Consider the following 15574-nt stretch of genomic DNA (forward strand, 5'->3'; position numbering starts at 1 on the left):
GAAGATGAAGATGGCGGCTGGGGGTATGTGTGGGGGGGGGGAGATGGCGGCTGGGGGTATGTGTGGGGAAGATGAAGATGGCGGCTGGGGGTATGTGTGTGGAGGAGGGGGGGGAGATGGCGGCCTGGGGGTATGTGTGTGGAGGGGGGGGGATATGGCGGCTGGGGTAATGTGTGTGGAGGGGGGGGGGAGATGGCGGCTGGGGGTATGTGTGTGGAGGGGGGGATGGCGGCTGGGGGTATGTGTGTGGAGGGGGGGATGGCAGCTGGGGGTATGTGTGGGGGAGGGAGGAGATGGCGGCTGGGGGTATGTGTGTGGGGAAGATGAAGATGGCGGCTGGGGGTATGTGTGTGGGGAAGATGAAGATGGCGGCTGGGGGTATGTGTGTGGGGAAGATGAAGATGGCGACTGGGGGTATGTGTGTGGGGAAGATGAAGATGGCGACTGGGGGTATGTGTGTGGGGAAGATGAAGATGGCGGCTGGGGTATGTGTGTGGGGAAGATGAAGATGGCGGCTGGGGGTATGTGTGTGGGGAAGATGAAGATGGCGGCTGGGGGTATGTGTGTGGGGAAGATGAAGATGGCGTCTGGGGGTATGTGTGTGGAGGGGGGGGAGATGGCGGCTGGGGGTATGTGTGGGGGAAGATGAAGATGGCGGCTGGGGGTATGTGTGGGGGAAGATGAAGATGGCGGCTGGGGGGTATGTGTGTGGGAAGATGAAGATGGCGGCTGGGGGTATGTGTGTGGGGAAGATGAAGATGGCGGATGGGGGTGTATTTTATATTTGACAGATCATACTTCAAACAGGTGTCAGGAACCGCCATGGGTGCACGGTGCGCTCCGGCCTACGCCAACCTATTTTTGGGGTGGTGGGAGGAGCGCATCGTGTACCAATTGGCTGCGTTCCGGGCTCATGTGGTGGGATGGCACAGGTATATTGATGATGTGCTTCTGGTTTGGCAGGGAACGACTGATGAATTTCAGGATTTTTTCAGATGTCTGAACTCTAATCCCTGGAAAATTAAACTCACGGCTCATACCTCTGAAACTTCTGTTGAATTTCTGGATTTGAAGATTGGTAAGAATGGGACTCGTCTGGTAACATCACTGTTTAGGAAACCGACCGCTACCAACAACCTTCTGTCTTTTTGCCAGTTTTCACCCCAAACACTTAAGAACGAGCATTCCAGTAGGACAATTCCTCCGTGTCCGTCGAAATTGCTGCGATGATATGGATTTCCGCACACATGCAAAAGACCTAACTGAAAGATTCCAAGCACGGGGATACCCGAAGAAGGTTATCTCCAAGGCATTCATCAGGGCCAGGGACAGTGACCGCAAGACCCTACTGGAACCTCAGGTACGGAACACTGAATCCAAACCCTGCCTGATCACTACCTTTAACAATCAGTGGTCAGATATCTACCACATCTTGGAAAATAACTGGGATATTTTGCTGAGTGACAAAAGATTACATGTTCATATTTCAGATAAACCGAGGTTGATCTCTAGAAGGGCACGGAATCTTAAAGATGTACTTACTTCCAGTCACTTTCAGAGACCCACCACATCGCTCGCTAGGGGTCAACGCCTAAAGGGTTCATTCCCCTGTGGGGACTGCTCGGTCTGCCCACGGATTCTAAAGACCAGTACCTTTGTTCATCCTAACAACCAATCATCATATAGACTTTACGACTATATAAATTGCAGGACCAAAGAAGTGGTCTACGTGCTCACATGCTCCTGCCCCATGATTTACGTTGGACAGACGGGACAAGAACTGCGAAAACGAATACAACAGCACCTCTCTTCCATCACAACGGCCGCCAATGACCTCATGAAAGGTAAGACCCTCTCATCGGTGGCTGCCCATTTCCATCAGGCACACCAGGGCAAAAACCACAGTCTTCGGGTTTGTGGAATGGAGAGGTTACACTGGAACCCACGGGGGGGAAATCGGACTAAAGAGCTCCTCCGAATAGAATCTAAGTGGATTTATCAACTCAATTCACTGGCCCCCTCTGGATTAAACGAAGACCTCCTATATGCGGGTTTTTATAAGGATTAGATATACAATTTCCACTTATGTAAGGGTTTATTGTCTCCCATTTCTCACTTACTCACTAGTCCATTCTCTTACTTATTCTCCTCTTTCCATTCTTCTTCTCCCTACCTTCTCCCTTCCCCCCCCCCCCCACCCCCTTCTCCCTTCTTCCTCCTCTCTTATTGCAGGTTGCTCACAGGAATCATCCTCATCATCGTTTACTTATCACTCCATCACACATTGGTCCTCTTATGATTTAGATACACATTCATTAATGGACCTTTTCCTACATTGTTGCCGGCTACTACGCGGCGGTGAACTTGATATCCCTCAGGTCACCGCTGTGTAGTCTGCTTGCTTCTATATGTTCTTCCTCACGTCTTTTATGTTCACTAGGTTTTCCACATATCTATCACTTATTAATTTTACATTTTCTTTTGGAACACTCTTTTTAGATGGTTATGACCCTGTACGTTATGAATTTATTACTCCATCTGATCCTCAAACCTTCGACTTCTCCGATACCTTGTTAATCATCTGTCCGCATTGGAGGCTCCACCCCTGGTCTTAAACTTCCCCAAGAATGTACATCAGTTGACATCTTCATGGATATGATTTCTCTCTTCTCGTCCATACTTCTCACTTCGCCATGTGTCTCAAGCTTCAAATTTTAAATATTGTGGTACTAAACGCTCTAACTCTTTATGTCTCTGACTTTTTTGAGTCCTAAAACTACGAAAACTATATTATATTGTTCATTACTGTTGATTATTATGCACACTATTTATCCATTTTAGCCTATTTCAACACATTGTGTTTAACTATTATATTTGTAAGTTCATTATGCTGATAAGATTTATATATGGTATCTATTCTATGTTTCTTACTCACCCTCAGAGTCTGACCTTTTTTTTTTTTTTTTTTTTTTTTTTTTTTGGCAGCTGTGTCAATACTCTGTAATTTTTTAAACCCAAAAAACTCTTTATTATCTTTGATTGCACTTAGGCACTTTTTTCAGCCCTAGGGTATTTTAGGGCTTATAATGCTTTCGGCGCTTGCTCACTTATTGCTATACCACTTATGCGCATGCACTTTGTACCTGTATGAATGTGTTGTTTTTGTGGCGCAGTAGCGCCTAATTTGTCGCAGCAGCGCCTAATTTGTCGCAGCAGCGCCTAATTTGTCGCAGCAGCGCCTAAATATCGTGGATTGCAAACCCCGGAAGTGACACTCCACTGACCGGCTGGAACGCATTGCGTCACATCCGGCCAACTGAAACGCACGCCACACGCAGGCACTCACTGGACACAGCTGTTGAATGTTAGACTCTGGGGGTGAGTACCCTATATATTCCTTGAACTTCCTTTTTGCACATTACCCCTGAGGAAGCCTGCCCAGACAGGCGGAACGCGTGGGGACTGTTTCCTGCCCCTTCTATCCCCAAGCTGGAGGATCTAGACATTGAGGTAAATTGTGACTTTCTACAGACTATATGCCTGTTGCTCACTTTGGTCTTTCATTTCTACTTATGTCCATTTTAACTTCAGCCTCAATGACCTATATCTCCATTTACCTACTATATCCTTAGCAGATTTATCTACAATTTGTGATAGTGGGGCATGTGCAGCACAGAATTGTGCTTTTCAAATGTTTTTAAATGTATTTGTCTTCTATAACTAAATAAAATTGTTATTTTGCATTGAAAAATTTCATAGACATCCGCTTTTCTTCTTTAAATTTAAGCTATTGTACTGGGTGTCTTACAGTTTGATAGACCCAACTATATAAATATTGTTCAAAGTATCTATTTGTGACACTGTCCTATACATACAGTGTATTTCTCTGGGTCATGTGACACAAACACAGTGTTGACTAGGCTTTGGCCTAACTTATTACTCTCTCTTATACCCTAGTTGTACCTTTAAGATGGACCTACAAGCCCGTGAGGCAGCTTGGACTCATCAGGTCCCTTCCATTTTTTCAAATACAGGTGAAGTGAAACAGGACGATGATTTTAAAACCGTGAGTAACGATTTATTGGAGGCACATAGAGCTCTGACGAGAGTCTGGTGGAACATTAGGAGTTTGGAGGAATATCACAAATTAAAAATGTCGCCTAGGGGCTTGAGAATACATATCTTCCCATCTTGGGAAGTGGTAGATGACGAGAAAGAGCGCTGGGAAAAAGGTTTACACCAATGCTCATTTATACTGATTAATATGCTCCTAGATCACGATAGAGGCCTTCTAAGCCGAATTCGTGAACAGATTAAAAAAGCGGAGGTCGACCTTGAGAAATTTGACCGAGACACGCAGGTCATCCCATTCCAAGCGAAACTTAAAGAAACTATTGATGCATATGAAAAGGAAATAATTAAGGGCAAAAAGGAGAAATTTGCCAGAGACAAAAGGGACTATGAGAATGGACGTATCTTCAAGTGGAACCATAAAGGCAACAGGAGACGCACCTTTCAACGTCCCCGGCCAACTACTTCTTATACACAATCTGCCTCTAGTGAGCTACCATCTTCAGACACTAGTGAGCAAGATACATCACAAGATGAAGGTACAAGCTCTAAAAACAAGAAAAGAGCACCACGACACCGTGATTGGTCACCAACCTACAAGAGAGACAGACCTGCAAGGGGGAAGAAAGGTACTTCAAATACCTTACAGATTATTAACTTATCCACATATGAGTTTACTGCAACTGAGATTGGGATCTTACAAAAAGGATTGTCATTTTCACCTATGAATACACTTAACAAATTTGAGTTAACCAAAGATGTATATCTCTTTTGTCGACAGCTAACGTTTAAGTTACTGTACCACCAACCGTCATTGATGGATGCCCTACCCGAAAATGACAGACGCGTCCTGAGGGACCTATTGGAATTGCTGGATGAAAATGACACACCGACAGGTAGGAAATCTTTTCCTATGCGAACTCCATCACAAAACACCCCAAACTTTAAACTTTTCCCGGCTATACAAATCTTCTTTGAGCGGGTAACGGCGGATATCAAAAAGTTGAGGGACGATAAGAACAGAATGGAGAATCTAACTAAACAGGAACGGCAAGCTTTGATGGGTTTACGTAACAACAAGAACTTCCTAATAAAGGAAGCAGACAAGGGGGGTAACATCGTGATCTGGCCAGTTGAATTATATATCAAGGAAGCGAAACGACAACTTGATAACAAAGATTTCTATGTGCAGCTCCCCTCTGACCCAACGCAGGTATTTAAGAATAAAATTGACCGCACACTTAAAGCGGCACTTGACTGCGGTATCATCAACAAAAAAGAAAACAAATTTTTGACGGTGGACAACCCAAAAATCCCGACCTTCTATATGTTGCCCAAGATACATAAGTCCCTACAAGAGCCTCCAGGTAGGCCAATAGTATCTGGAATTGGGGGACTGAATGAAAAACTTTGCTCATATGTTGATTTTTTTTCTACAGCCGATGGTCCTCAAACTCCCTGCGTACGTCCGTGACACTACACACTTGATACAACAGATCGAAAATCTGACCATCCCGACGAATGCACTACTAATCACACTTGATGTGGAATCCCTCTACACCATTATTGGTCATCAGGTAGGTCTGGAGTCTGTGGAATATTTTCTCGACAAAGAAGGATCACTCGATCGACGACACGACTCATTCATTTTAGACCTATTAGCCTTAATCCTCCACCAAAATTATTTTATATTTGACAGATCATACTTCAAACAGGTGTCAGGAACCGCCATGGGTGCACGGTGCGCTCCGGCCTACGCCAACCTATTTTTGGGGTGGTGGGAGGAGCGCATCGTGTACCAATTGGCTGCGTTCCGGGCTCATGTGGTGGGATGGCATAGGTATATTGATGATGTGCTTCTGGTTTGGCAGGGAACGACTGATGAATTTCAGGATTTTTTCAGATGTCTGAACTCTAATCCCTGGAAAATTAAACTCACGGCTCATACCTCTGAAACTTCTGTTGAATTTCTGGATTTGAAGATTGGTAAGAATGGGACTCGTCTGGTAACATCACTGTTTAGGAAACCGACCGCTACCAACAACCTTCTGTCTTTTGCCAGTTTTCACCCCAAACACTTAAGAACGAGCATTCCAGTAGGACAATTCCTCCGTGTCCGTCGAAATTGCTGCGATGATATGGATTTCCGCACACATGCAAAAGACCTAACTGAAAGATTCCAAGCACGGGGATACCCGAAGAAGGTTATCTCCAAGGCATTCATCAGGGCCAGGGACAGTGACCGCAAGACCCTACTGGAACCTCAGGTACGGAACACTGAATCCAAACCCTGCCTGATCACTACCTTTAACAATCAGTGGTCAGATATCTACCACATCTTGGAAAATAACTGGGATATTTTGCTGAGTGACAAAAGATTACATGTTCATATTTCAGATAAACCGAGGTTGATCTCTAGAAGGGCACGGAATCTTAAAGATGTACTTACTTCCAGTCACTTTCAGAGACCCACCACATCGCTCGCTAGGGGTCAACGCCTAAAGGGTTCATTCCCCTGTGGGGACTGCTCGGTCTGCCCACGGATTCTAAAGACCAGTACCTTTGTTCATCCTAACAACCAATCATCATATAGACTTTACGACTATATAAATTGCAGGACCAAAGAAGTGGTCTACGTGCTCACATGCTCCTGCCCCATGATTTACGTTGGACAGACGGGACAAGAACTGCGAAAACGAATACAACAGCACCTCTCTTCCATCACAACGGCCGCCAATGACCTCATGAAAGGTAAGACCCTCTCATCGGTGGCTGCCCATTTCCATCAGGCACACCAGGGCAAAAACCACAGTCTTCGGGTTTGTGGAATGGAGAGGTTACACTGGAACCCACGGGGGGGAAATCGGACTAAAGAGCTCCTCCGAATAGAATCTAAGTGGATTTATCAACTCAATTCACTGGCCCCCTCTGGATTAAACGAAGACCTCCTATATGCGGGTTTTTATAAGGATTAGATATACAATTTCCACTTATGTAAGGGTTTATTGTCTCCCATTTCTCACTTACTCACTAGTCCATTCTCTTACTTATTCTCCTCTTTCCATTCTTCTTCTCCCTACCTTCTCCCTTCCCCCCCCCCCACCCCCTTCTCCCTTCTTCCTCCTCTCTTATTGCAGGTTGCTCACAGGAATCATCCTCATCATCGTTTACTTATCACTCCATCACACATTGGTCCTCTTATGATTTAGATACACATTTATTAATGGACCTTTTCCTACATTGTTGCCGGCTACTACGCGGCGGTGAACTTGATATCCCTCAGGTCACCGCTGTGTAGTCTGCTTGCTTCTATATGTTCTTCCTCACGTCTTTTATGTTCACTAGGTTTTCCACATATCTATCACTTATTAATTTTACATTTTCTTTTGGAACACTCTTTTTAGATGGTTATGACCCTGTACGTTATGAATTTATTACTCCATCTGATCCTCAAACCTTCGACTTCTCCGATACCTTGTTAATCATCTGTCCGCATTGGAGGCTCCACCCCTGGTCTTAAACTTCCCCAAGAATGTACATCAGTTGACATCTTCATGGATATGATTTCTCTCTTCTCGTCCATACTTCTCACTTCGCCATGTGTCTCAAGCTTCAAATTTTAAATATTGTGGTACTAAACGCTCTAACTCTTTATGTCTCTGACTTTTTTGAGTCCTAAAACTACGAAAACTATATTATATTGTTCATTACTGTTGATTATTATGCACACTATTTATCCATTTTAGCCAATTTCAACACATTGTGTTTAACTATTATATTTGTAAGTTCATTATGCTGATAAGATTTATATATGGTATCTATTCTATGTTTCTTACTCACCCTCAGAGTCTGACCTTTTTTTTTTTTTTTTTTTTTTTTTTTTTTTTGGCAGCTGTGTCAATACTCTGTAATTTTTTAAACCCAAAAAACTCTTTATTATCTTTGATTGCACTTAGGCACTTTTTTCAGCCCTAGGGTATTTTAGGGCTTATAATGCTTTCGGCGCTTGCTCACTTATTGCTATACCACTTATGCGCATGCACTTTGTACCTGTATGAATGTGTTGTTTTTGTGGCGCAGTAGCGCCTAATTTGTCGCAGCAGCGCCTAATTTGTCGCAGCAGCGCCTAATTTGTCGCAGCAGCGCCTAAATATCGTGGATTGCAAACCCCGGAAGTGACACTCCGCTGACCGGCTGGAACGCATTGCGTCACATCCCGCCCAGACAGGCGGAACGCGTGGGGACTGTTTCCTGCCCCTTCTATCCCCAAGCTGGAGGATCTAGACATTGAGGTAAATTGTGACTTTCTACAGACTATATGCCTGTTGCTCACTTTGGTCTTTCATTTATACTTATGTCCATTTTAACTTCAGCCTCAATGACCTATATCTCCATTTACCTACTATATCCTTAGCAGATTTATCTACAATTTGTGATAGTGGGGCATGTGCAGCACAGAATTGTGCTTTTTAAATGTTTTTAAATGTATTTGTCTTCTATAACTAAATAAAATTGTTATTTTGCATTGAAAAATTTCATAGACATCCGCTTTTCTTCTTTAAATTTAGGCGGCTGGGGGTATGTGTGTGGGGAAGATGAAGATGGCGGATGGGGGTGTGTGTGGGGGGTAGGGGAATATGGCGGCTGGGGGTATGTGTGTGGGGAAGATGAAGATGGCGGCTGGGGGTATGTGTGTGGGGAAGATGAAGATGGCGGCTGGGGGTATGTGTGTGGGGAAGATGAAGATGGCGGCTGGGGGTATGTGTGGGGGGGTAGGGGAATATGGCGGCTGGCGCTGCGTGTGGGGGAGGGGGAGATGACGGCGGCTGGCGCTGCGTGTGGGGGAGGGGGGAGATGGCGGCGGCTGGCGCTGCGTGTGGGGGAGGGGGGAGATGGCGGCGGCTGGCGCTGCGTGTGGGGGAGGGGGGAGATGGCGGCTGGCGCTGCGTGTGGGGGAGGGGGGGAGATGGCGGCTGGCGCTGCGTGTGGGGGAGGAGGGGAGATGGTGGCGGCTGGCGCTGCGTGTGGGGGAGGAGGGGAGATGGTGGCGGCTGGCGCTGCGTGTGGGGGAGGAGGGGAGATGGTGGCGGCTGGCGCTGCGTGTGGGGGAGGAGGGGAGATGGCGGCTTACTTTAGTAAGCAGCTCCTAGTGCCGAAAATTTAGGTGACAGCGTCTTCCCGCGCTGCAGGGGACGAGTGGGCGGGAGTGAGAGAGTGTAAGGCAGCACTAGTGAGCACAGAGCAGCCTACAGTGAGAGAGATCACTGCAGCTCTCCACCATCGGCAGCTTTTCCTGCCTGTCCTGAACTTCACTGATTAATATAGAGAAGGCAGGCTCTGCGTGCCCTCTGTGGCAAGCGTCCCATAGGTTCGCCACCACTTCCATAAAATATTGGTGACTGGTTTCGTTGGTGTTATATGTGGGAGCATAGCAGAAATACTTACATGTCCCGATCAAAGAATGCACTGACCATAGGCTGAGTGGGGTATCGCCAGTAGCTCCTCAAGAAAATTTGCATAAGTGTTTATAAAATTTTTATCTGGGGGGTGGGGGCTACAATCAATTAAAGGAACTTGCCACCCAACTGCCTTAGTAGGTAGAACCATGATGGTAGGTTTCCTTTAAAGAACATCTACCACCAGGATGAGGGATTGTAAACCAAGCACACTGACATACTGGTGTGTGGTCCCTTGGGCAGGATCTGCTCTTTTATCTTCTTATTCCCTGTTTTTTTTTACAAACAAAAGGCCCTTTAAATTATGCAAATGAGCCTGAGTGGCTCCTGGCTCCGTAGGTGCTAATGGAGACTGGAGCCCCTCAGGCTCATTTGCATAATTTTTAAAGCCTAAGAGCATAAGAAGCTTAAAGAGAAGCAAATCCTGCCAGAGGGGGCACCCTGTGCTTGGTTTACAATCCTTCATCCTGGTGATAGATGTCCTTTATGGGGGGCCTTTACTAGAATAAAAGCCATAACCTGATTAAACCAATAGGGGCCTTAGTTCTCTAAGTGACTACGGTGGCATCAAGTCTAAATACAGCCATGGATACACTGAAACACCCCTTTCATTTTTCCCATCCTACAATCTACTTCTATGCCTGGCGGTAATATTGTGTGTGTTTTGTCTCTCCTTTAGATTCATATGGGATTCATATAAGATCACAGCTACACAGACGTCAGAACAAAAAGTCCTTAATGAGGACAATCACCATGGTAAACTTGTTTTATTGAACTTCCCACCATGTGGAGGCTTGCTTCATGGCACTTTTTAATCTTCTCTTACACTGTGCATCAGCGGCAGACAGTGTCATTGAAGATACTGAACCTGTGGTGTATGCTGAGTGTGATCTCGCTGTGCTACACAACCACACTGCCTCATACATGACTGGAAGTTTAGTAAAACATATTTAACGTGGTGATAAGTCCTCTTTAACCCCTTAATGACTTGGCCTTTTTTAGTTTTTTCACTTCCATTTTTCACTCCCCACAAATCTATAACTTTTTTATTTTTCCACATAAAGAGCTCTCTTATGGCTTATTTTATGCGTAACAAATTGCACTTCGTAGTGACGGTATTTAATATTCCATGGCGCGTACTGGGAAGCGGGAAAAAAATTCCAAATGCAGTGAAAATGGTGAAAAAACACATTTGCGACGTTTTCTTGTGGGCTTGGATTTTACAGCTTTCACTGTGTGCCCCAAATGACAGGTCTATTTTATTCTTTGGGTTGCTACGATCACAGGGATGCCACATTTGTATAGGTTTTATAATGTTTTCATACATTTAAAAAAAATTAAAACCTCCTGTACAAAAATTTTTTTGGGGATTTTGCCATCTTCTGGCGCTAATAACTTTTTCATTTTTTGCGACTTTTGATGGCGTTTTCATTGCTATCATTGTTAGGACTGTACGACCTTTTGATCACTTTTCATTAATTTTTTTTATATTTTCCAAAATTTTTTACTTTGAACGCTATTTTCCGTTACAGGGGTTAAACGCAGTGAAAAACCGTTATTATATTTTGATAGATTGGACATTTTCGGATGCGGCGGTACCTAATGTGTTTATGATTTTTACTGTTTATTAATATTAATATTAGTTCTAGGGAAAGGGGGGTGATTTGAATTTTGAGGTTTTTTTATTATAATTTTTTTTTTTTTAACTTTTTTTAACTTTTACTTTAACTATTTTTCAGACTCCCTAGGGTACTTTAACCCTAGGTTGTCTGATCGATCCTACCATATACTGCCATACTGCAATATGGCAGTATAATGGGGATTTTACTCCTCATTCATTACAATGTGCACATTGTAATGAATGGATTAAAACGAGACAGCATCGGGCCTTCGTGAGACCTGATGTTGTCATGGCAACGGATCACCGCTCCCCGATGAAGATCCTTTGAAGCCTCCGGCAGCATTGCCGGCGGCGATCGTACCGGTAAGCCTTTGCTGCAATATGCGGGCCGAGCCCTCTCCATGCACCGGGACCCGGCGCGCGCCGTACTAGTACGGCGCGCGTCGGGAAGGGGTTAAAGGAAACCTACCACTACGAAGCTACCTATTAAGGAGTTCTGTGCATGTGCATAACACAGGCCAAGGCCGCACTATCTTGGCTCTAAAGCCAGGGCTGCGCACTGAAGGTGTCTGGGTAGGAGGATTACAGAGGCTACTGGGGCGTGGAGTAGCCGTGCCGTGTAGCCTCAGCTCCAACTACTCCACGCCCAAGTAGCCTCTTTAGAAAATTTGCATATTACCCTTAATAAGGATTAGAAAAGATAGAGGGGAGTAAAGGATAGTCCTAAAAAGGGCTATCCTTACATTTGTTAAATGCACCTACCGCCGGATCTACCTTAGTAGGTAGATCCATAATGGTAGGTTTCCTTTAAAAGGGCTATGTGCTTTGTTATACCCCTGGGGAACAGAGTTCAAGTCTCAGGTCAACATCTGCAAAGAGTTTGTATGTTCTCTCCGTGGTTGCGTGGGTTTCCTCCTGGTCCTCAGGTTTCCTCCCAAACTCCAAAACATACTGGTAGGTTGATTAGATTGTGAGCCCTATTGGGGACAGGGACTGATTTGGCAAGCTCTGTGCAGTGCTGCGTAATCTGTGTGCGCTATATAATAAAGAATTTATTATTGGCCTCTGAGGCCAGTAGAAGACTGCAGCAGGCCTGGGGCTTGTCCTGCTATTGGGGGAATGTTCTATTGTGCCATATTAAAAAAAAAAGTAGAATAAATATATATAAAAAAATTAAAAAATTCAATTTTTTCTCACATCAGTTTTTAAACATTCTATCCCTCTCTGTACAGCCTAGAATAGTGGCAGCTCCGCTCTATCCTTCTCTGTACAGACTAGAATAGTGACAGCTCCGCTCTATCCGTCTCTGTACTGCCTAGAATAGTGACAGCTCTGCACTATCCATCTCTGTACAGCCTAGAATAGTGACAGCTCTGCTCTATCCCTCTCTGTACAGACTAGAATAGTGACAGCTCCGCTCTATCCCTCTCTGTACAGCCTAGAATAGTGACAGCTCCGCTCTATCCCTCTCTGTACAGCCTAGAATAGTGACAGCTCCGCTCTATCCGTCTCTGTACTGCCTAGAATAGTGACAGCTCTGCACTATCCATCTCTGTACAGCCTAGAATAGTGACAGCTCTGCTCTATCCCTCTCTGTACAGCCTAGAATAGTGACAGCTCCGCTCTATCCCTCTCTGTACAGCCTAGAATAGTGACAGCTCTGCTCTATCCCTCTCTGTACAGCCTAGAATAGTGACAGCTCCGCTCTATCCCTCTGTACAGCCTAGAATAGTGACAGCTCCGCTCTATACCTCTGTACAGCCTAGAATAGTGACAGCTCCGCTCTATCCGTCTCTGTACAGCCTAGAATAGTGACAGCTCCGCTCTATCCGTCTCTGTACAGACTAGAATAGTGACAGCTCCGGTGTATCAGTCTGTACAGCCTAAAATAGTGACAGCTCCGCTCTATCCGGCTCTGTACAGACTAGAATAGTGACAGCTCCGGTGTATCAGTCTGTACGGCCTAGAATAGTGACAACTTTGCTCTATCCCTCTCTGTCCTGTACAGCTTAGAATAGTGACAGCTCTGGTCTAGTCTTTTCCATAGTGAACAGTCTGCACTACTGTTCAGTATACATCAGACTATAATAGTCTGTGGTAGAGCAGAGCAGGTCCAGTGTCTGTGTGGTAGAGCAGAGCAGGTCCAGTGTCTGTGTGGTAGAGCAGAGCAGGTCCAGTGTCTGTGTGGTAGAGCAGAGCAGGTCCAGTGTCTGTGTGGTAGTACAGAGCAGGTCCAGTGTCTGTGTGGTAGAGCAGAGCAGGTCCAGTGTCTGTGTGGTAGTGCAGAGCAGGTCCAGTGTCTGTGTGGTAGTACAGAGCAGGTCCAGTGTCTGTGTGGTAGTACAGAGCAGGTCCAGTGTCTGTGTGGTAGTACAGAGCAGGTCCAGTGTCTTTGTGGTAGTGCAGAGCAGGTCCAGTGTCTGTGTGGTAGTGCAGAGCAGGTCCAGTGTCTGTGTGGTAGTGCAGAGCAGGTCCAGTGTCTGTGTGGTAGAGCAGAGCAGGTCCAGTGTCTGTGTGGTAGAGCAGAGCAGGTCCAGTGTCTGTGTGGCAGTACAGAGCAGGTCCAGTGTCTGTGTGGCAGTACAGAGCAGGTCCAGTGTCTGTGTGGTAGTGCAGAGCAGGTCCAGTGTCTGTGTGGCAGTAGAGAGCAGGTCCAGTGTCTGTATGGCAGTACAGAGCAGGTCCAGTGTCTGTGTGGTAGTGCAGAGCAGGTCCAGTGTCTGTGTGGCAGTAGGGAGCAGGTCCAGTGTCTGTATGGCAGTAGAGAGCAGGTCCAGTGTCTGTGTGGTAGTGCAGAGCAGGTCCAGTGTCTGTGTGGTAGAGCAGAGCAGGTCCAGTGTCTGTGTGGTAGAGCAGAGCAGGTCCAGTGTCTGTGTGGTAGTGCAGAGCAGGTCCAGTGTCTGTGTGGTAGTGCAGAGCAGGTCCAGTGTCTGTGTGGTAGTGCAGAGCAGGTCCAGTGTCTGTGTGGTAGTGCAGAGCAGGTCCAGTGTCTGTGTGGTAGTGCAGAGCAGGTCCAGTGTCTGTGTGGTAGTGCAGAGCAGGTCCAGTGTCTGTGTGGTAGAGCAGAGCAGGTCCAGTGTCTGTGTGGTAGTACAGAGCAGGTCCAGTGTCTGTGTGGTAGAGCAGAGCAGGTCCAGTGTCTGTGTGGTAGAGCAGAGCAGGTCCAGTGTCTGTGTGGTAGTGCAGAGCAGGTCCAGTGTCTGTGTGGTAGAGCAGAGCAGGTCCAGTGTCTGTGTGGTAGAGCAGAGCAGGTCCAGTGTCTGTGTGGTAGTGCAGAGCAGGTCCAGTGTCTGTGTGGTAGAGCAGAGCAGGTCCAGTGTCTGTGTGGTAGAGCAGAGCAGAGCAGGTCCAGTGTCTGTGTGGTAGTGCAGAGCAGGTCCAGTGTCTGTGTGGTAGAGCAGAGCAGGTCCAGTGTCTGTGTGGTAGAGCAGAGCAGGTCCAGTGTCTGTGTGGTAGTACAGAGCAGGTCCAGTGTCTGTGTGGTAGAGCAGAGCAGGTCCAGTGTCTGTGTGGTAGTGCAGAGCAGGTCCAGTGTCTGTGTGGTAGAGCAGAGCAGTAACTGCAGAAGCTACAGAGGATCCAGAGACATGTGCAGAGGGAGGACACTGGAGCACAGAGACCCCTCAGCCTCATACATCAGGTACTGAAGTCACTGCCTCTAGAACTTGTCCTGGATTATTATTACTGTGGTTGGTGACTGAAGTGTTCAGACTGCTGCGAATAAACTGTTCAAAGAGACTGTGGACCATGTGCTTATCTATCTGGGCCTTATATCCCCTAAACTACACACCCTCAGAATCCTAAAAGAGCTCGCCCCTGCTAGCCCATCGTGGTCTGGCGTGTGTGGCTGTTACAGTAATCGTCTTTTTTCTCTGAAACAAGAAGAAGAGATGGAATTAGGAAGAATAATCACATCCTACAAATGTCACACTGTCCAATAGACCGGATAAACATATGTATCATTAGATAACTGCTGACACATCCCGGGGATTTCGGTGGAACCTGGGGACAGGGGATATCACTGGACTCATGACATCACAATAGTCAGGGGTATATGTATGTGGTAGACACAGATCCTCCTTCTCCTATAGAAATGAACTGATTTTTATGGCTTTTCATGAAAATGTCCAGAAAACTTGTTGTTATGTTGGGGAAAGATCACAATTTTCTGCACAGAAAAAAATATATTAAAATTTCCGAACTCTGTGCTGGTCTGTCCTGATGGTGTCATGTCTGCCCCTATAGCTGTCATCAGTATTAGTCACTGATGATCAGGACACACAATTTTGGAGACTTGTCCCAGTTTGTTAGAGAAGAAGCGACATCACTGACACTTACTTCTACACCGGAGAAATCCAGCAACGGCTCCAGCACCAAGGAGAGCGACCACCATAGCGATGGACAGAGGGGCGACCCAGAGTCTCTA

At 46.1% G+C, this 15574-nt stretch overlaps 1 protein-coding gene and 2 long non-coding RNA genes across 3 annotated transcripts; all 3 read left to right on the top strand.

The window, feature by feature from the left end:
- The first annotated feature begins 1219 nt into the window (after window positions 1–1219).
- LOC140066073 (uncharacterized) lies at window positions 1220–2796 on the top strand. The gene is made up of 3 exons (XR_011848100.1): window positions 1220–1360; window positions 1491–1844; window positions 2500–2796. It is a non-coding gene; the product is annotated as an uncharacterized lncRNA (long non-coding RNA).
- A 1086-nt stretch (window positions 2797–3882) lies between these two features.
- On the top strand, window positions 3883–5001 carry LOC140066074 (uncharacterized). The gene is made up of 2 exons (XM_072113626.1): window positions 3883–4700; window positions 4853–5001. Exons 1-2 carry the CDS (start codon window positions 3971–3973, stop codon window positions 4861–4863), a joined length of 741 nt encoding a protein of 246 aa, XP_071969727.1. The 5' UTR covers window positions 3883–3970; the 3' UTR covers window positions 4864–5001.
- Window positions 5002–5520: 519 nt separating this feature from the next.
- On the top strand, window positions 5521–7778 carry LOC140066075 (uncharacterized). Its single transcript, XR_011848101.1, has 5 exons — window positions 5521–5648; window positions 5943–6057; window positions 6134–6338; window positions 6469–6822; window positions 7476–7778. It is a non-coding gene; the product is annotated as an uncharacterized lncRNA (long non-coding RNA).
- The last annotated feature ends 7796 nt before the right edge of the window (window positions 7779–15574 follow it).

This window comes from Engystomops pustulosus, chromosome 6 (genome assembly GCF_040894005.1).
Source record: "Engystomops pustulosus chromosome 6, aEngPut4.maternal, whole genome shotgun sequence".
Classification (NCBI taxonomy): domain Eukaryota; kingdom Metazoa; phylum Chordata; class Amphibia; order Anura; family Leptodactylidae; genus Engystomops; species Engystomops pustulosus.